Source organism: Mus caroli, unplaced genomic scaffold, assembly GCF_978045245.1.
Source record: "Mus caroli unplaced genomic scaffold, Mus_caroli_1 scaffold_14, whole genome shotgun sequence".
Taxonomy (NCBI): Eukaryota; Metazoa; Chordata; class Mammalia; order Rodentia; family Muridae; genus Mus; species Mus caroli.
In genome coordinates this window covers 96,683,563-96,703,710 of record NW_028227269.1, presented here as the reverse complement: position 1 = coordinate 96,703,710, position 20,148 = coordinate 96,683,563, and the positions used below count along the sequence as shown (strand labels likewise).

The following is a 20,148-nucleotide window of genomic DNA, read 5'->3' as shown; positions in this document are numbered from 1 at the left end:
ACAGAATCTACTGGAACACAGCATTTTCACTTTGAAGCTTTGATAAATGTAGGACCATGATGAGCCATCACCACCTCAGTTCATTTTTTTTTTTCTTGAAAACAGAAGTGACAGCCATCATGACGAAGCCATGAAGTGGGATGCCATCTAGTAAACCCCGTATTGCATTGTGGCTAATGCCTTTTTGAAAAGTGTAATTTTAGCAGTTCCTAATTTTAATGATTTTAAAATTCAGAGAGAAAAGCAATGGATATGTGTGGAAATCCTTAAGCTCTTAGAACTATAACTCTTGGCATATTGCCACGTGTGAGTGAGGCTGCGTGGATATCATTAGCTCCATGTGTTATTCTCGCATGAAGAACACTTGATTTCTCTTTACAGCTACTATGTTTGAAGGGCTATTTTTCCAAGTTTTGTTTTTAATTTCTGCATATCTGGGAACTATTAGTGTATTTATCTAAGAGTGTGTGAAACAAACGTATTACCTTGTACAATTTGTCCCCTGGGTAAGATAAACGAAGCTTCTGCTATTAAACCCGCACATTTTGATGGGGAAGAAAACTGAAAATGTTTTAGCTGTTTCCTGAAGGCACGGGTCTAGTAACAGCTAATCTTACGATGATGTTGAGGTGTTGGTAGGACTTGTTCTTATAGTCCAGCTGGGTAAGCTTAGTGTGCTGGACAGCTAACTATGGCTAAGTGGTGGTTACCCCTGAAGATGGAGTCTACTTCCACAGAAAGGAACCCCTTTCTCCTACAGTGTCCCGCTGTCCTTTCTCTAGGATGGTAGGTAGAGCTGGGTGCTTCTAACCTTGGCCCGGGTGACACTTACACTGACAGGGTCTAGTATTTCTCTTTCCACCCAGACGAGGCACCAGAGATCATCTTTTTAGGTTAGCTTAGAAGCTCCCTTAGTTTTTTATGTATAAACAGGAATAACAAGACCATCTTTGATTTCCTTTTAGTACTGTATTAGATATTAAGTGAGATACCAGTGTCAATCAGGTCAAAAGGCCTCCTCTGGTATCCCAAGCCCAGAGTTGACCAGCAGCAATCAACTCCCCTAGACTCTATGAAGAAAAAGTGAGCACGGGATACAACATTTCTTGGCATGGGGCTTTTTCTCCCTTCTTTGTGGGTTGTACCCTCCAACCTGCAAAGCTAAATGAGAGAGAGGGCCCAAGAACCCTGAGAACAGCAAATTCACCAGCATGCTAATGGCTGAGCAAAGTGAAATGAGCTAGCCCTGTAGTTTAGGATATGGCTGACCGTAGCAGCCGGTACACTTCTGTTTGGAGACTTCTGTAGTCAGCAGACTGCAGCAGCCAGTCTCAGGGAACTGGGAGATGTACCACCCTCCTTCCCTTCTGGCTTACTGGGTCCCCAGAGGGGAGACAGGACTCACTAAAGAGTGTCAGTCCTTGGAAAAAGCAGGAGTCGGAGATAGGGGGATTGTCAAAGGTCCCCACAGTCCGGTGGGTCTCCCACTCTCCTCAAAGGTTTGGGGACAGGAAGCTGTCCTGGAATTGGTGTGAGGCAGCTTCCTCTTCTGTGCAGGTGCTTGGGTAGGTGGGATCACTGTGGCCTACAGTGAAGCCAGTCCCTAACCTTTTATTTCCTGTAGCCTGGTTTGGTCTCTGCTTGCCCACGATGGCATCTTGGGGCAGGGATCCAGAGCCAGGTCATTGACCTTGTAGCAGCCTGTACATGCACCTCTGGCCTGCCCTAAAACAGGGGGAGCTTTTGTTTTTCATTACAGCACAGGAGGAAAGTCATTGAAACAGCATCCCAGGGTATTTCCACTGCCACTGCCTAACACATGATCAAAGCCTGCCCATTGCTATCTGTGATTAAAGCAATGGCCAACATAAAAACTCACAGGACAAGTGAGACATCTCTTAGAGTTTTAAGTTAATAGATTAATTTAATGCATGTGGTTTGTGTGTGTGTGAGGGCGGGGGAGGGAGGAGGGAGGGAGGGAGGGAGGGAGGGAGGGAGAGAGAGAGAGAGAGAGAGAGAGAGAGAGAGAGAGAGAGAGAGAGAGAGAGAGAGAGAGAGAGAGATATTGAGATTGAATGTAGGGACTACACTCAGGCATCCTGCAGTCCTCCCATTCAAATGCTGGTTCTACCGCATTTGAATGCAGTGATCAGGTGTGAGCTACCTACTGTAAGTATCACTTTCCTCATTTGTAAAACAGAGATAATGAAGGGACCTCCCTGATGGCATCGTTAAGATTAAGATAACCACATGGAGACTTAGCATAGTTTCACCAAGCAATATCGTGCATTTCACTTAAGCTGGCAGCCATTTTATTATCCTCTCCAGTGTACACACTCTCGCTATTAATCTAAGGAGTTCTAGCAGCATCAATTCTCAGCTTTGCCGGCTAACACAGACAGCATCCCACAGAGCCAACAGTTGTTTTCCTTTATGTGGGAACTTGATGATGGCTGGCCTTTCTTTGAACTGAGCTTAGAAGAACGATGAGAAAAAGGCAGACTGTTAGAAATGTTGCCTGGGTCAGACCTTTCTGCAGGTAGGGCTCTTTTGTTCCGTGTTTTTTCTTCTTCTTTTTTTTTTTTTTCTTTTCCTTTTTCTTTTCTTTTTTTTTTTTTTTTGTAGAACTGGCTTCTGCTTTTTCCTTCCCACTGGATGTTGCCAGCAAGATGCCAGTGGGTAAGAATGACTGCCTCTGTCCCTAGGCCCTGTGTCCTTTGATTCTGTACTTAACACTCTGAAGATGTGTGGTCTTGCCCAGGCTGGCCATCTGTGCAGATGTTGTTAGGCATTTGTTGGTAAGTGTGTTCTGTCAGCAGCTCCTTCTCCCACTTGTGAATATATGTTGGTTTTGGATTTTTTTTTTTTTTTTTTTTTTTTTTTGGTTTGTTTTGGTTTGGTTTTAGTTTGGGAAGAGCACTCTTTTGAGACAGGGTCTCTGTAGCCCTGGCTATCTGGGAAATAGTGCTGAAGACCAGTAGGCCTTGAATTCAGAAATCTGCCTGCCTCTACCTCCTGAGTGGTGGAACTAAGACGTGGGCCACCACCCTTGACTTTGATGATTTTAAAGCTCAGTTTATCTAGATAGAGAGCCAGTGATAGACTGAACACAGAGTCCCTTTAAACTGAGACTTGACTGTGGACAGTGACCAGAGGCAAACCCAGTATCAAAGTCATGAAGATCAGAGTCTTGTGCATACTTAAGGGGTACTCGAAAAAGACCCACATATGCCCTGCAAGCTTGGGCACTTGACGTGATGTTGCAAAGCTAGACGTACGTTTTGGAAAATAGACACAGCTGCACCATAGAGCCCTAAAGTCCACTGCCAGGAAAAGAAAGTAAATGACAAGAGACATGAGTTGTTCTCCGACAACCTGAATACTTCCCAGGTATGGGAAAGGGAATTGTTTAAAGAAATTGCCCAGTAAGTACATAGGAATCACTGGACATCCAAGAGTTTTCATTTTAAAGGTCTTATAAAAATATGCTGACATCTGGAGTGTAATGCAGATGCCATTATCAAAGTGCTAAGAATAATGCTAGTTTAGAAGAAAAGAGACTTCTTTCTGGCACATTTGCTGAGTCAGTGAGTTTATTTTGTTTACTTTGTGATGGCGGAGTTTTAGTAATGGTTCTTAGAGCGCTAACCTATGTCACAGAATGTGTTTGTAATCGGTTATGAATCCCTCAAGCTCTTGAGCCAGGAGCAGATGGTAAGTTAAAATGCCCTTGACAGAATTATGGGCATTCCCAACACTAGCAAGAATCTAATGCACCTTCATACCATACCTACTCACACTTAGTAAGGAACACAGATGCACAGAGTCTGTGCGCGTGTGTGTGCGTGTGCGTGTGTGTGTGCTTGTTTTGTTCTGGGAGGTGGTGGAGTCCTACACAGGAAGTGACAATGCTCTTCTCTGTAAATTATGGCATGTTTGTCCTTTTGTCATTTGCCTTAGAATATACCTGACTCTATCTTTTTGTTATTGTTGTTTTATGACAGTGTGTCACTCTGTCTGTATCCTAGCTAGCCTGTAGTTCAGATGTCACCCAGACTGGCCTTAGACTCCTGCACACCTTAGCCTCTTGCACACTGGAGTTACAGGTGTGAGCCACCACGCCTGCTCTCTTCCTGAGTCCAGTTTATTGTCATGGACTAGGAAGCATGTCCCCTGGCTCACGGTTGTCTTCTCCCACAGACAAACGCAGGCCGCCACGCTGAACTCAGTCAGGAGGGGCTCATCCTCCAGGATGTCTCTGGTAAGAAGGAACATGCTCGCCTCTCTCTCTCTCCTAGTGATATCACTCTCTTAGTTAAAATGGCTTTAGACACTATGTTGAGTTTGAACCGCAAGTGTGTGTTGATGTCTGATGATTTTTATCCAAAGAAATAGTGATTTCTGTAAGTTCAACTTAAGATTAACTGTACATATTTAAATATTAGATACAACGAAATATTATGAATTTTAACTGGTTAGCCAGACATCCTGAGTAGGTATTCAGTTTACTTGATGACTTTGTCTTACAGGGTTGAATACAGTACATAGGAGGTTTTTCTATCGTGAGTTTAGACAAGAAGGTTTGTATCCATTCCTTCTTGTTCGTAAGTTTCTGGATGCAGACTTTCTTGTGCTGTCTAGTACCTTGGTGTCAGTGCAAAGAGCTTGTTTTTGTCACATGGGAGACATTGAAAATGACAGATGTGTTAAGACCTCCTTCATCTTCATGGTTGTTCTCCACTGTCATACATTTAACTCCTGTAGAAGTCTTTTTAAAAAGTGAAGAAAAAGAGTCCAGCAAAGAATGACTTTACCTTTTTCACATGGGCAATGTGTTTTAACTCTATGTCCAACTTTCCATTTCTTAGCCTAAACCCCAGCCCTATGCGATGCCTCCCCCACCCCAGCTGCATTATAATGGACATTATACAGAGCCATTTGCTTCTTCCCAAGGTAAAGTACACTGAGTCTGCAAAGCTGTGCACAGTTATTGCTATGAATAACTCTGTGAAGACCTAGAGATCTCGAAGTCTGGATGGTTTCTTACTGCAGTTTTACCCCAAAATGTTGTCCCAACTACAGCCATCCTGGAATCACAGAAGAGGACATCTTATTTAGGCCAGGCTTCCCTTAAGTTCACGATTCTCCAGTCTTCATCTCCCAGGTGATGGGATTATAGCCATGTGCCACCTCTTCAGGCAACCAAAATTCCTTGGTCACAAAAGATATTCAGACCCGGTTTTTGTTTATCCCCCCCTGAGATGTCCTACTGTCGTGCTTTAAGTCCCTGCTACTGCAGTTGTGTGCCCAGCAACGCCATCATGCTGAACCCTGGCCACCTGTGTAGTTTGTTTGTAAACTGTATCTAACTGTACTGAGGACCAGAGAGGTAGATACAGACAGCAGTTCTTTATACAGAGCTTGGGATCTAATTGTACAAACAAGGCTCAGGACGTGATCACAGTGACCTTGCTAAGAGAGCATGTATTAGCATGCCATGTGTCATGTTGTGGGCACTTGAAGAGCTTTCTGGATCTAGCAGGATGGCTGGATTTCATCAGTTCCAGGCAGGTCTGAGACTCGCTTGGTCTGCTGCTCTGGCTGGTGAGTGCTGTGGCACAGAAGGAGAGGGGGCTGTTTAGAAGTGGGGACCATTGCCCATCATGTGGGGGCTGGGACCTGAAGGGGCACAAAGAACTGGTGGTGTTGGCTGCACTTGTTGTTGTGGCTTTCTCTGCCAGTTGAGGATGTCCCCACAGCAAGGAAGGCAATAGGGGAGCAGAGCTCTGGTGTGGATTTCAGTGTCCCCTGGGGCTGTCTCACTGCTGCCCTCTCCTCTGCACGTGGCCATCTGTACGTGCATGGTAGCCTCTCCAACCATGGGGACAAGGCTTCTGCCTCCCGTCTCCATGATCCTCATTCTCCTACCTTAGTCTATGAGGGTCCTGCCATTTTCCTCTCACCTTTCTCTTCCAGCTATGGTTTGGATTACTTTATCTTCCAGTTTGTCCTACACTGTGTCTGAGACTGATATCTCTGTGCTCTGGCCCTTGGTTCCCTCTCACTCCCTCTCAGGGGTTTCCATAAATCATCTTCCTGTCCTGTGCCTTTTTCTTTCCTGATGGGGCTTCCCCAGCAGCTCCTTCTCATAGAGTTTCTATAATGGTGACTCAGTTTCCCCTCCCCACCCTGTCGTCATTCCTGTGTTCTACCCATTCCCCATTTGCCATGGCCAGATGTGGGAACCCTGCATGGAGGCTCTCTAGCTAACGATAAACAGGCATTTAAGAACTGGTATCAGCTATCAGGGCTTGCTGGAAATTGAGTATTATATTTGAACTCATTGCTTAGAGGAAGTCTGTTTCCAGGGCCCTTTATTGTGATGAAGTCACTCACTTTCTTGGTTATGTGGATTCCAAGCTGCATGTAATTTCGGCCAGTCAGCTAGCCAGCCGTAACCTGTGACATCATACACTGTGTTCTCCATATCCCTTTCTCCACGTCCCCCGCTCCTGCTCCAACATAGGTCTTTTTCTTTCAGACCTCCCACTAGCAGCTCCGTCCCATGAGCTGTAGCTTCTGTCTTCACACTCCTCAACTCACCAGACACAAAGATCCCAGCTGAATCTGTGATGTGCTCCACCATCCCTCGCCTGTGTCTACACTCCCTTACCCTTCCTCCTCATCCCGCTTCCCACTGCTTTCTACTCTCTAGCTTGTTCTATTTGAGCAGAGCCTGTCTTTGCCCCTCCGATCTGCTACCCACACACCCTTACCCCAGCCACCCTGCAGTCCACAGGCCGCTGCTGTGCAGTCAGAACAGGCAGATTCTGCTGTGCTAAACTCTCAGTGGATTTACTTCTTGATCACAGTCCTTGTCTGCTGTGTGCTGTCAGGTGGGGCTCCATTCCATGTTAGCCTGATCGGGGGCTCAGACTGGAGGAGCCTTTGCCATTGTGGAGGACCCACTCGGGTGGCCAGGGCACTGCGAGATGGGAGGAGGAAGTCCTCTGAAAGTGCCTCTTAACTCTGCTCACTCAAGCCGGGCGTGGCGGCGCACGCCTTTAATCCCAGCACTCGGGAGGCAGAGGCAGGCGGATTTCTGAGTTCGAGGCCAGCCTGGTCTACAGAGTGAGTTCCAAGACAGCCAGGGCTACACAGAGAAACCCTGTCTTGAAAAACCAAAAAAAAAAAAAAAACCAAAAACACCTCTGCTCACTTTCTCCTTCCTGTGAGACACTCACATATGTGCTCAGCACTAAGGGATAAAGAGGTACAGTCCTGTGTGCTCTTAGAGATAGCGCCGTCAGTTTCACACTGGTCTAGGCAACATGGGTGAGGGATCTGTGACCAGAAAGGCACCTAGAGATCTAGCAATGGCTGAGAGCTCTGCAGACAGAGAAGCAGTGGGTGGGGAGAGATCTAGCAATGGCTGAGAGCTCTGCAGACAGAGAAGCAGTGGGTGGGGCAGGAGGAATGAAGAGGCTCTGGAGAGCTTTGTGTAGCAGAACAAAACGTGCCCAGTGGGTAGTCACGGAGCTTCAGCAGCACACAGCATTTCCAAGGGCTTTGACGGCTGACTTTGTATTTAGCTTTGGAAATAGTACTCAGAAAGCAGTTCAGGTGAGCTGTAGGTTGAGTGTCAGAAAGACAGCCTCCTCTAGTCCAGACAGGTATACTGGTGCTGGAGAGTGAGGAGCCCTGGATCCATGTCTTGCTCAACTGGAGGCTTGGTGGGGCAGCTGTCGTTATCTTAGCCTTATTCTTCTTGGCTTCCTGGCCTTTGGCGGTAACCTTTGGTTCTGACTACCAGTGACCCCTGTGTTGGGCAGGAAAGCTTTGTACCTGCTGTACCCCATGGTGCCCTTTTATGGTGGAATAATTTTCATTGAGGAAGACCGTATGCAAACAACCTAAACTTCCAGTTTAGGAAGTGTTTACAGAGACTTGCTATTTTCTCTAGCTTAGCATCTCAGGGTTGTACCCCCACCCAACTGGCTCCCTGCTGTCAACAAGTACCTCTTCCCTGAGTTCCACAATGCTCCAGAGTGCCTGTATCAATGTTGGACTCACTTTAAGCAGACAGACAGACCTACCCCATCCTGTAGGTGAGGAAGCTGAAACTCCCCGGGGTAACAGTGTGACTGAAGATGTGTCACTTTAGCAAGAACATTTACAAGCTCTCTCAGGGCCTGTCTCAGAATTTGGCTGGAATGATGGGTCCAACTTAATACATTTTCAGAATCTTTTAAAACCTTTTTCCTCCTCAGACAACATCTTTGTGCCCAACAAGAATGGATTCTACTGTCACTCCCAGACAAGCCTGGACAGAACTCAGATTGACCTCAGTGGTCGCATCCGCAACGGCAGCGTCTACAGTGCACACAGTACGAATTCCTTAAACACACCTCAGCCCTACCTGCAGCCCTCCCCCATGTCCTCCAACCCGAGTATCACTGGCAGTGATGTCATGAGACCCGACTACATCCCGTCCCACCGGCACAGTGCGCTCATTCCCCCGTCTTACCGCCCGACCCCTGACTATGAGACCGTGATGAAGCAGCTCAACAGAGGCATGGTGCACGCAGACCGGCACAGCCATTCGCTGAGGAACCTCAACATCGGCAGTTCCTACGCGTACAGCCGGCCCGACGCCTTGGTCTACAGCCAGCCCGAGATTCGGGAGCACCCACACCTCACCTCTCCCCAGTCAGCCCACTACCCCTTTAACCTGAACTACAGTTTCCACAGCCAGTCTCCGTATCCCTACCCTGCCGAGAGGCGGCCTGTGGTGGGCGCCGTGAGTGTGCCTGAGCTGACAAATGTGCAGCTGCAGGCCCAGGACTACCCAGCCCCAAACATTATGAGAACCCAGGTTTACCGGCCACCCCCGCCGTATCCTTACCCAAGACCTGCCAACAGCACCCCAGACCTGTCCCGCCACCTCTACATCAGCAGCAGCAATCCGGATCTCATCACCAGGCGCGTCCATCACTCAGTGCAGACCTTCCAGGAGGACAGCTTGCCCGTGGCTCACTCTCTGCAGGAGGTCAGCGAGCCCCTCACAGCAGCGCGCCATGCCCACCTACAGAAGAGGAACAGTATTGAAATCGCAGGGCTCACACATGGATTCGAAGGCCTGAGGCTCAAGGAGAGGACGATGTCGGCCTCAGCAGCAGATGTGGCACCCCGGACCTTCTCAGCAGGCTCCCAGTCCAGCGTCTTCTCTGACAAAATGAAGCAGGAGGGGACTGAAGAGCAGGAGGGTGGCAGATACAGCCATAAGAAGTCCCTTTCTGATGCCACCATGCTGATTCATAGCAGTGAGGAGGACGAGGACTTGGAAGAGGACAGCAGCAGAGAACAGGCCATCTCAGTTGTGTCTGAGCCCCGCCTTACGGCCGCTTTCTCTCAGGAACAACAACAACTAAACTACCCCTGTGCTTCAGTGACTCCGATCACTGGGCCTCTGCATATTTTTGAGCCCAAGCCCCATGTCACAGAGCCTGAGAAGAGGGCGAAGGACATCAGCCCTGTCCACCTGGTTGTGGAGACCCATCGGCCCCGAAGAGATGGACTGCTGACCCCCTCCATGTCCGAGTCAGACCTCACGACCTCAGGGAGATACCGAGCTAGGAGGGACTCTGTCAAGAAAAGGCCAGTGTCAGACCTCCTCTCTGGGAAAAAGAGCACTGTGGAAGGACTTCCGCCACTAGGGGTAAGCGTCCTTGGGAGTAGAGGTGCCTCAGACTTCCAGTCCTCGATCTTCCCTCTGTCTCCTTCCCTGTGTACCAGTGGCTCTCGGGTTTTACCCTTTCCCTTAACTGTCAGTCCCTGCCCTAGCTCTGAGTTCTGCCTTATTTGGGGCATGTACGAGTTTATGTGGAAACTGTGAACTGATGGGGTGGTCATGGTTTTGCTAGAGGTAGGTTGGATGCAGAGAGAAGGCCTATGGAAGGGGGTGGGAGGAGTCCCTGAGCCATCTTAGTAGTGTGTTGAGAAAGAGGGGAACGGTTCAGTACCCCAGCCAAGATTGCTTTGCTAGCCACCCATTAAAATACCACGGGGTGACAAGGCAACCCAGAACTGCATCTGTTCAGATTTTTCAAGTGATGTCTCAGAGCGGCATTTGGGACTCTGTCCTTATGTAGTTGTTAAGGTTTGAGACCAGGTCCAGCTTGACTATCTCAGCCATGGCCACTGTGGGCTGTGCTGACTCTGCACCCAGGAAGTACATCTCTTTAAAGGGATGAGTGAGTGAACTGGGTGTTCAGGAGGAGCCCTGTGGACACGGTGGCTCTCCTACTCAGTGTAATGAGCACAGGGAAGCACTGCCTACGCGTTGCAAACAAAATGCAGGAGGCCAGTGCTGCTTTCTGTAGCTGCCTTTCAGAACATTTACCACATGCAAAGATTTCAGTTACAATGAGCCCATTGTTAGAGCCTATTTCGCAGATAAAGACGCTGACTCGGAAATATTAAGTAGCGTTTCCAAGGTTATACAACTAGTGAGTGACTGACCTGGAATTTTCATCTTACCTATATCACTTTCTTCTCAGTATTCAATGTCTGGGTGTGTTCTATGTAAGATTTTAGTGAGTAGTGGTTTCCCTCTGAAACCTGGCTACTCTGCACTGAATCTTTGTTGAGTTCTCAGCCTTTGACTAAGCTTTTGTGGATCTGTTTGTAAGTGTGTCCGCTCATAGTCACCAGGTTGCATTGCTCAGGCATGCAGCTCTGTATGGCCTTCACTTCCTTGTACCATGTTCTGCATTGGGACCAAGTCAAAGTGATGTGTGCATTCATTTGACCTCCGTATCCTGGCAGCCAAGGTTCTCCTCCTCCATCTCCTGTTAGGATGGACCCAAAGCCTGAGGAGCCCTCACAGGTGTACTTCTGGACTAGTGTATGAGGGCCTCAGAGAGAGGCAGCCTCCTGGTAGGCCTGACTCACGGTTTCATAGTGCTTACTAAATAAAGGTCAGTGCCCACAAGAGAAGCTTAAGAAAGGACACAGACTTAAGGGCATCTTGATTAGCTAAAGGATACATTTTAAGTTTAGGTTTGTTTTTTTCCCTGAGTGTACAAAGGCCAGTGCTCAGGAGGAGCATGGTGGAGAGTGCAAGCCGAGCAGTATTAGGCGGGAGGCAGTACGGGGATTTCCACAGTCACTACCTGAGTCCCCAAACAGCGGGAGCAGGGCCTTCCACAACAGTGCAGAGAGAATTGCTCACTGTTTCTATGTAGACCACAAGTACTCCCAGTGACACTTGCGCTGTGCATAGTCCCTCTGATTTTCCAACCCCCTCCAGCTCCTGTGAGCTCTCTGAGGTAACACAGCCTCCCATTGTCCTGTGAGCTCTCTGAGGTAACACAGCCTCCCATTACCCTCTGCAGCTGGTCATCGAATTCGATGACTCAGGGTGAGAGAAATCTAGCAGGTTTTGAATGGAGTCTGGCAGGCTCAGCTTAGAGTGGGGGCTTTAACAAGTTGCTTCTCTTAAAATACAAATTTTCTCTTTCAGTTTTTAAGACTTTTTACTAAAGTTGTTTAATTGGACCATCTTTTGGCCCCTTCCTTTTTGCACAGGGATTTTACCTGTTCGAGGATATCCGAGGAGACTGTGGTCAAGAGGAAACATACAGGCCCTTACAGTGAACAGCCTGGGCCTGAGTCTAGGCCTTCTGTGCATTATAGGTCACCAGTGGACAGGACCCTTCATGGTCATACCTCCGCTCTGCTCTTCCACCTCCAGAGCCCCAATCCTTTATCAAAGAGGCAGACTCTTTAGCCTCTCCTTTGTAAAGGAGGTGACCTCTGGGACTAAAATAAACCTTTAAAACATGGAAAGTGCTTAGTCAGTACTAACTCATGACTGATGCTGCGCCACAGGTTCACCCCTCTGCTAAAGCCTTTGCCCCCTTCATGGTGGCATTATATGATCATGCCACTGTGCAGCACACAAGAACTCTAAAGCCAGGCCAAGTGAAGCAGAGGAGCAGACTAGGAGGGAACCAATCCCCCCACCCATGGGCTCCACCCCCAGGGACGAGATGGCTATCTCCGAGGCAGACTGGTTTGGGTGCTCCAGCGTCTGCATACAGATTGGCCTCGATGCATCCTTTATGCAATGTGGTTCTCACCTAAGAAGCCCTGCAGATTTTGCATTGAAACCCACAGGCCTGCTAAGGGATGATCCCAGCTAGTCTTGAAACACCCTCATCTGACTTGATGGTGTGGGGTGTTTAGATTTTAGACGGAGAATCACCAGAGCCAGCTAATACTGGCCAGCAGCAGCACCTGAGAGGTTTTGGGAATCTTGTGAGACAGATGACTCCCTGGGGCAGTTGGGAAGTGGCTGTGACGAGTGTCACTGAAGACAGGACCTTTCCTCTTGGCAGTCGGTTGTTAAACCGTACAGCACGCTACTCATTTTTGCAAACTATGCTGTGCCCTTTCTGCTTTCTCCCTTTCTACTTTTCTGTTTAGGTAAAGGTGACTTACCTGGGCGATGTTAGGTAATTTCACACTGGGTTTTAACCCAGGGTTCTGTCCATTCTAAGTCTGAACTGCATTCCGTGGGAAGCTCATAAGCCACATGAACTGTGAAGTTAAAAAAATAGCCTAGGGGCTGGAGAGATGGCTCACTGGGTAAGACTGCTTGCTGTGTAATCAAATCCCTAGTACCCATGTGATAGCTAGCCATGGTTGTGGGTGCATTGTGTGTGGAGATAGGTGGATCCCAATAGATTTCTGTGTAGTCAGACTGGATCCACTGAGAAAGACCTTGTCTCAAGGAGTAAGGTGGAGAACATCAGAGGAGGTACTTCTAGCCTCTGCTTATATCCGCCAGGGGAGATCCTTCTAGCCGCTGCTTATATCCGCAGGGATGCAGACATGTTCTCCAGTTACAGAAATTGTACAGCATGTTCTCCCTCACCAAAATGCCTTTTTTCTCTCTGTGCTTTTGATCCTGGGTGTCAAGGCATTTTCAGGCTAATAGAGCGATTTGTTTGAATACTGGGACTCTTTGTAACTCTACAGAATGTCTGCGGAGACTGGTCCTCAGGTTTGCCTGCCACAGAGGGGAGAGTCATGAGGCTGGAGAATTTTGGGAAAGCTGGCCCCTGCGGGCACCCTGCTTTCATAGGAGGACAGCGTTCCTCTGTTGTGTCCCTTCCACTCTGGCTCTCTGATAGAGATCTCAGCTGTGTTTATATTTCTTGGTTTAGAAAAGTGGTTGCTTTGAGCGGCCCGGGTCACATGGTTCTTCAAGGCTGTAGAATGGAAGATTTGAAACCAATTTACATTCTTTCTTCTTTTTATTTTCTTTCAGAAAGATTTAAATTTTTGTTTGTTTATTTTAAAGATAGTAGAGGCCGCTGGGTGGTGGTGCTGCTGCACACACCTTTAATCCCACCACTAGGGCCAGAGGCTGAGGCAGGCACATCACTGAGTTTGAGGTCAGCCAAGTTGGTCTACAGAGTGACTTTCAGTACAGGCAGTGTAACTCAGAGAAACCCTGACTCAAGAAAAACCAAAAACCAAAAAAAAAAAAAAAAAAAAAAAAATGGTGGTATGTACATTTTATCCCAGCACCCAGGAGGCGGAGACCAAGTGAGTTTGGGATCAGGCTGGTATGTATAGTTTTCCAGGCCAGCCAAGGCTGCATAGTGAGACCAGTAACAAAATAAGAAAAAGGTCATTACAACCCACTGATGCCTGGTCTGTTTCGGGTGGACTCCCGCTGAGTTTTGGTGCCATGTGTCGAGGTTGGGTAGTTCTGTAGGAATGCTGCCTGCCTGCAGCCTCACCTGTCATTGCAACAGAGTCTTGTAGCCAATTGGAGTCAAGGCCTTCTATCTGAAGGCCTTATCAGAGCCCTGGCCTTGAAAGGAATGTCTTCTTCCTAAAGCTGTTTGGGCAGCCGGGCTAGGAGTGGAATCTCTCCTCCGGTTGATTGAGCAGGGCAAGCTCTGCCTGGCTTTCCTCTGCGGCCCCTTGACATTTTCCTGAAAGGTGTCTGGGTACATATTTTATGTGTGTGTAAATATTTTCTTACAGGGAATGAAAAAGACTCGAGCAGATGCAAAAAAAATTGGTCCCCTCAAGCTGGCAGCCCTCAATGGACTCTCCCTGTCCCGGCTGCCCCTGCCTGATGAAGGAAAAGAAGTGTCCACCAGAGCGACAAATGATGAGAGGGTGAGTATGGGGGGAGGGGGCACATGGGGCTGGGCTTGCTGCAACTCCAAGGGGCCCTCGTGCAATTTTGGCGAATGTTCTTTCTAAGACAGTGTCAGAGTTACACATGAGTGTTAGGGAGTGTCATTATCTGGGTCACAGCTGGAGTGAGTGAGCTGGAGTGAGCGAGCGTGTGACTCTGACGCCATAAGTAATTCTAGGCTCTGAAAGGTCCTGATTGTTTTATTTCCTCAGAGTAAGAATATGTGTATAAGGTACATAGGAAAGAAGGCAGACATCTTATTGAAAATTCATGTTTTAAATTAAAACTAAATATACTAAATTTAAAAAATTCTTTGTGAGGTTTCATTTTAAATTAAACAGGTGTTCACTTCCTATGGCTGCACCCACAGGTGGCTCTCGGGGCTGCTGCCGCCTCCAGTGTCTTACAGGCACTTGTTAGAAGTCAGAGTACACGCTTACTGACTCTGGACTGGATTCTCCTCGTCTAGGAGAACTCAGCTTCTTACAGATTACCAAACCGACCACAGGTTTGGACCTCAAGTTAGCAGCCTGCCGTAGGCCAGCATTCAACTTCAAACTGACTTCTGCATTCTACATCTTGCCAGCAACATCGTGGCTTTTGTTCTAATTTTTGTGACTTATAAAAATTTTGGTTTGGTTTCATGTATAATTTTTGCATTAAAAACGCTAGCCCTTGAAGAAGAAAGCAAGATGTGGTGTGTGTGACCCTGCGCCCTTTTTCATAGTGCAAGGTTCTGGAGCAGCGGTTAGAGCAAGGCATGGTCTTCACCGAATATGAGAGGATCCTTAAGAAGCGGCTGGTTGATGGCGAGTGCTCGACAGCCCGGCTCCCTGAAAACGCGGAGAGAAATCGATTCCAAGATGTGCTCCCCTACGATGACGCGAGAGTCGAGTTGGTGCCAACCAAGGAGAACAACACCGGCTACATCAACGCGTCACACATTAAGGTGAGAACAACATCCCAGCTAATGAGCGGCACTGCAGTCGTGGGTGGGGGGTGGGGGGGCGGCTAACATGTAGGGACAGTAAGATTTACACTGGGTGTCTATTATGCAAACATCCCGTTTTGAGTCATTCCAGCCAGCCACGCCCACTCTCTCTATGTGATAGCTTTTCCCTGCCCACATTGTTGCCTGGACTCCGAGCATTTCATTTGTCTTGAATCTGAAGACTCATTTTGGGCCACTAGTTTCTCCAGCCCCGTAGCCGTGTGCATTGCATGTAACAGACGTACAAGGTTAGCGTCTCATGACCTCCCTTTTCCCAGCGCTGGTGACCAAAGCCAGGTCTTTGTGCCTGGCAGACCCTGGAGTGCCAAGCTGTATCCCAGCCCTGTGCCCTGGGACTCTGGAGGACACTCACACAAGTGTTTGCTTATGGCGATGCCCCCTGTTCTTTGTTCCTCCTGGTCTTCTGGTATCACTGTGTTCTGTAAAAGCCCAGAACAGTCTGATGCTAGTCTGCTGGGTGATGTTACAGTTGCTAAGTGGGAGGCAGCAGCACAGAGCACTCAGCTCATGCCAGCCAGCTGGGATTCTCTCTTGTGGAGAGGAGAACTCTTTTTTTTTTTTTTTTTTTTTTTTAATTAGGTATTTTCCTCATTTACATTTCCAATGCTATCCAAAAAGTCCCCAATACACTCCCCCCCCCCCCCACTCCCCTACCCACCCATTCCCACTTTTTGGCCCTGGCGTTCCCCTGTACTGGGGCATATAAAGTTTGCAAGTCCAATGGGCCTCTCTTTCCAGTGATGGCCGACTAGGCTATCTTTTGATACATATGCAGCTAGAGTCAAGAGCTCTGGGGTACTGGTTAGTTCATAATGTTGTTCCACCTATAGGGTTACAGATCCTCCTTGGGTACTTTCTCTAGCTCCTCCATTGGGGGCCTTGTGATCCATCCAATAGCTGACTGTGAGCATCCACTTCTGTGTTTGCTAGGCCCCGGCATTGTCTCACAAGAGACAGCTATATCTGGGTCGATTTTGCTGAAAGGACCCAGATATAGAGAGGAGAACTCTTATAGTGAAAGAATCGTGCCTTTTCTTTCCCAACTTTCTTTAGCTTGCAAGTCATTTGATAGCAACGTGACCTCCAAGGATTTCTGGGGACTTGGCAACTATGTGCCGCTTAGTGGTTATCTATCTTACCTATCTACCTACCACCTACCTACCTACCTACCTACTTACCTACCTACCTACCTATCTACCTATCTTGGTTTTGGTTTTAGTATTTTTGAGACACGGTCTTGCTCTATCTCCTTGGCTGGCCTGGAACTCCCTATACAGACAAGTGTGGCCGCAAAATAATAGGTCAGCAGCCTGCTTCTACACCCCAGGTGCTGAGATTAAAGTATGCTTGATAGTTTTGAGGAATTAATGCACACACTGCCATGCTTTTTATATGGGCATTGTGTTTCTAGAAACAAACCATGTCTTCAGATTAACTCCTCTCTCCCGTGACTGGATGGGTTAAATGGAATGACACTGATTTTTTTGTGATGGTATTTCAGAAATTCAGCTACCACTTGAGGAGTCATGGAAAGAATATGAAATTTCAGAATTGGGCAGATTGGGTCAATTCCTTGATCTCTCAGCAATTCTAGGACCCCTATTTATTCAACCAACTGTATGATAAACTATGCCCATCACATGCTGCTGCTGCTGAAAGGAAGCCCCGAGAGAGGGCTCAGAGTCGGTGCTGGGGGCTGGCAGCCTTAGAGGGCAAGTGTATGGAGTCCGGCTCGGCACAGGCCTTAACATTTAATGGACACTCTGACAGAAACGGGTGCCAGCAGGTTCTGGCAGAACATAGTTTAACCCAGTTTTCTTGACTGTAAACCCAGTAACTCCTTATTATGTTAGCATGGGGGGCATAAATTGAATGCCCGCCCCCCAAGTGGGAACCGGCCTTCTGGAAGGTGGTCTTGACCAGTTCAAACTGCAGGCCATTCTGAATTGAAGGCACTACTTTTGTCGTGGGCGTTGGTATTAGCTTAGGGTTGTTTTTTTTTTTTGTTTTTTTTCTTGCCTTCCTTGTTCATCCTTTCCAAGCGTATTTCACCATGGTGAATTGTTTGTGACCTAGGGTACTGTGATGTTGGTGTCACCATCACAAGAGTAGCTATTTACCTAGGACTCCATATGTGTCAGACACCATATACACTGTCTGTCCTCACAGCCCCGTGTGCTGGGCAGTTATTGTATTTTGTAGATAAAAACTGAATTTGAGAGGTGAGCAGATGGCTTTAAGTACACAGATGTCCTATGAACTGAAGGTACCTACATTAATAAAGATGCCAGCAGTTGCAATTGTATTAATAAAGGAAAGCTTAGGACAGACTCTATCCCTGCTCTGCTGAATAGCCCCATCAGCTTCCAGGGTGCCCACCAAGACATAAATGGCTGTGTGCGCATATTCCATGCACGCACACTAAGCTTTTAACCTTTTCTGATTTTAGGTCTCTGTCAGCGGAATAGAATGGGATTATATTGCCACACAGGGACCATTACAAAATACCTGCCAGGACTTTTGGCAGATGGTGTGGGAACAGGGAGTCGCAATTATAGCAATGGTGACAGCAGAAGAGGTGAGTGTCTGTTCCTCACAGTTCATTTTTCCAAATCTCCAAAGAGCTGCTAAGGTTAAGCACCCAGAGTTAATCTTTAGTGAGATTGTGGCCTGATCAAGGCTTGTGTGAAGAAGGCACGCCCCAGGCTGGGGCTGTGCAGCGGCTGCATTGCACTTGTCTTTAACAGGAGGGAGGCCGGGAGAAGAGCTTTAGGTACTGGCCACGGCTTGGTTCCAGGCACAACACTGTCACCTATGGAAGGTTTAAGATCACAACGCGCTTCCGCACGGACTCGGGCTGCTATGCCACCACAGGTTTGAAGATGAAGCACCTTCTCACAGGGCAGGAGAGAACCGTTTGGCATCTTCAGTACACAGACTGGCCTGAACACGGCTGTCCAGAAGACCTCAAGGGATTTTTATGTAAGTGTCTTTGTTTATAGGCAGTTCCTTTGGATTTGTTTAAAAACAACGTGTTTGAAAGAAGGCTTAACAGAAAATGGATTTATAGGTTTCTCTCTCTTTCTGTGTGTGTGTGTGTGTGTGTGTGTGTGTGTGTTTGTCCATGGGCCACATCATATGTGTGGAGGTCAGAGTGCACCTTGGGGAAGCAGTTCCCCATTTCTTTCCACTATGTTGCTCCTGGGGATTAAACTCAGGTTGTCATTTTGGCAAGTGTCATTACCCACACTGCCATCCTGCCAGTGCAGGAAGGCACGTTTAAGAGATGCCTTGAATAGAATGCCCCAGCTGACTAATATGTCTCCTCTGACTAGTTTCGGCTGAGGCACCGACTTGCCTTCAGTCACCATTGGGTTGGCCCTGGTATCTATGTGCCCGGCGCCCTTATCTGTGGCCTTCTCAGTGGAGAGACCAAGGAGGTGGTTGTTGGGTTGCCTGCTGTTGCCCCTGAGGACTTGTGCATTTCACTGATTCTTCACAGCCTACCTTGAAGAGATCCAGTCAGTTCGACGTCATACAAACAGTACAAGTGAGCCCAGAAGCGCCAACCCTCCGCTGCTGGTGCACTGCAGTGCTGGCGTGGGAAGAACTGGGGTCGTCATTCTCTCAGAGATCATGGTTGCCTGTCTGGAACACAATGAGGTGAGTTATGTTCATCTCCATGTTCCTGGTGGGGCAGTGAGTGCTGGGAGGGAGTAGGGCATGGCGGCCCCATAGCTTTCTGAACACGTTCTAGGACTGTGGCAACCACATGATCAATGCTAACTGTTGTCAAAGGCTTCGTCTTAGAGCTTCTCCACTCCGACTGTCAGAACAGACTGAGATGGCCTATGCCATAGAAGACCGTTCAGTTGTCTTTTCTAGTGTTTTCCACTGTGAGCTGAGGGCTTTGTTTTTCCTGTAACACCCAGCATTCGGGCCAGCTAGCAGTGGGTGTGGGGAATGTGGGATGGATCCTAGTAGCACTTAGCACACTGTTTTTGTTGAATCTTAGAATCTTGTGAGATAAGATTTATGTGTGACTGATCTGCAAGTCACTGTGCTGCAGCTAGGGACTGCTGGAGAAATAGCCCACACACACACTTTATTTGTAGCTAAAACAAATCAGATCTTAGCCCATCACGGAGGACTCTCTGGTAGACAGTCTCCTCAGCAAATTTCCGTGAGGCAGGGCGGCAGCCTTCATGGTGTTGGTTTCCCTTAGGAGTGTTCTCTTCATCGCTGTCTCTCTCCGCCAGGTGCTGGACATCCCCAGAGTGCTGGACATGCTGAGGCAGCAGAGGATGATGCTGGTGCAGACACTTGGCCAGTATACCTTTGTGTACAGAGTGCTCATTCAGTTCCTGAAAAGCTCCAGGCTCATTTAAGCTCCAACACTTTTTTTACGGGGACCCAATCATGTGAAGTGTTTACAGCTTTAAAAAAAAAAGAAGGAAAGAAGAAAGCGCAGCTCCTACTTTGTTCCCAGTAGTCCCGCGTAGGGCAGGAGGTCTGTGGGACCCGGCCCAGGCTGAGGAGGCACTGCTGCCCCGGCCACATCTGCCCAGTTTGCTGCACTTGCACACGGTCTGGAGATTCTGTCTTACTGAAGCTGCACTGGGCAGTTCTGGCAATCATTTAGGCACAGACTTCTATCTTTTTTTGATAATGTAATTTTATGACTAAATAGGGCTTTTTCTTTTTTAGTTAGAAGCTGAGCTTTTACGGTGGAACATCCACAGATTGTGTGGTTCTCAAGTGACTATTTAAAAACCATTTTAAGCTTTTGTTTAAGAACAAAAAACATGGGGGAACTAAGTGTTTTATTCATGAAGTCCAAAACTAAAGAAATCTAAAAGTGTTATTTTGAAACATAGAAAGCATTTTTATATTCAGAATGTTTTTTAAAAGT

The 20,148-nt window shown here is 47.8% G+C and overlaps 1 protein-coding gene across 3 annotated transcripts in view; it reads left to right on the top strand.

Moving 5' to 3' along the window:
* The window catches only part of Ptpn21 (protein tyrosine phosphatase non-receptor type 21), a 57,791-nt gene extending 38,102 nt beyond the window's left edge, over positions 1 to 19,689 (top strand). For all 3 annotated transcript variants that reach the window (XM_021179067.3, XM_029484619.2, XM_085830609.1), the window contains 9 exons: positions 4,201 to 4,261; positions 4,869 to 4,953; positions 8,271 to 9,718; positions 14,065 to 14,202; positions 14,952 to 15,173; positions 17,686 to 17,814; positions 17,984 to 18,218; positions 18,739 to 18,899; positions 19,496 to 19,689. In XM_021179067.3, coding sequence (XP_021034726.1) covers positions 4,201 to 4,261; positions 4,869 to 4,953; positions 8,271 to 9,718; positions 14,065 to 14,202; positions 14,952 to 15,173; positions 17,686 to 17,814; positions 17,984 to 18,218; positions 18,739 to 18,899; positions 19,496 to 19,624 — 2,608 coding nt within the window. In that variant the 3' untranslated portion in view covers positions 19,625 to 19,689. The remainder of the gene's footprint in view (positions 1 to 4,200; positions 4,262 to 4,868; positions 4,954 to 8,270; positions 9,719 to 14,064; positions 14,203 to 14,951; positions 15,174 to 17,685; positions 17,815 to 17,983; positions 18,219 to 18,738; positions 18,900 to 19,495) is intronic.
* Positions 19,690 to 20,148: the final 459 nt, after the last annotated feature.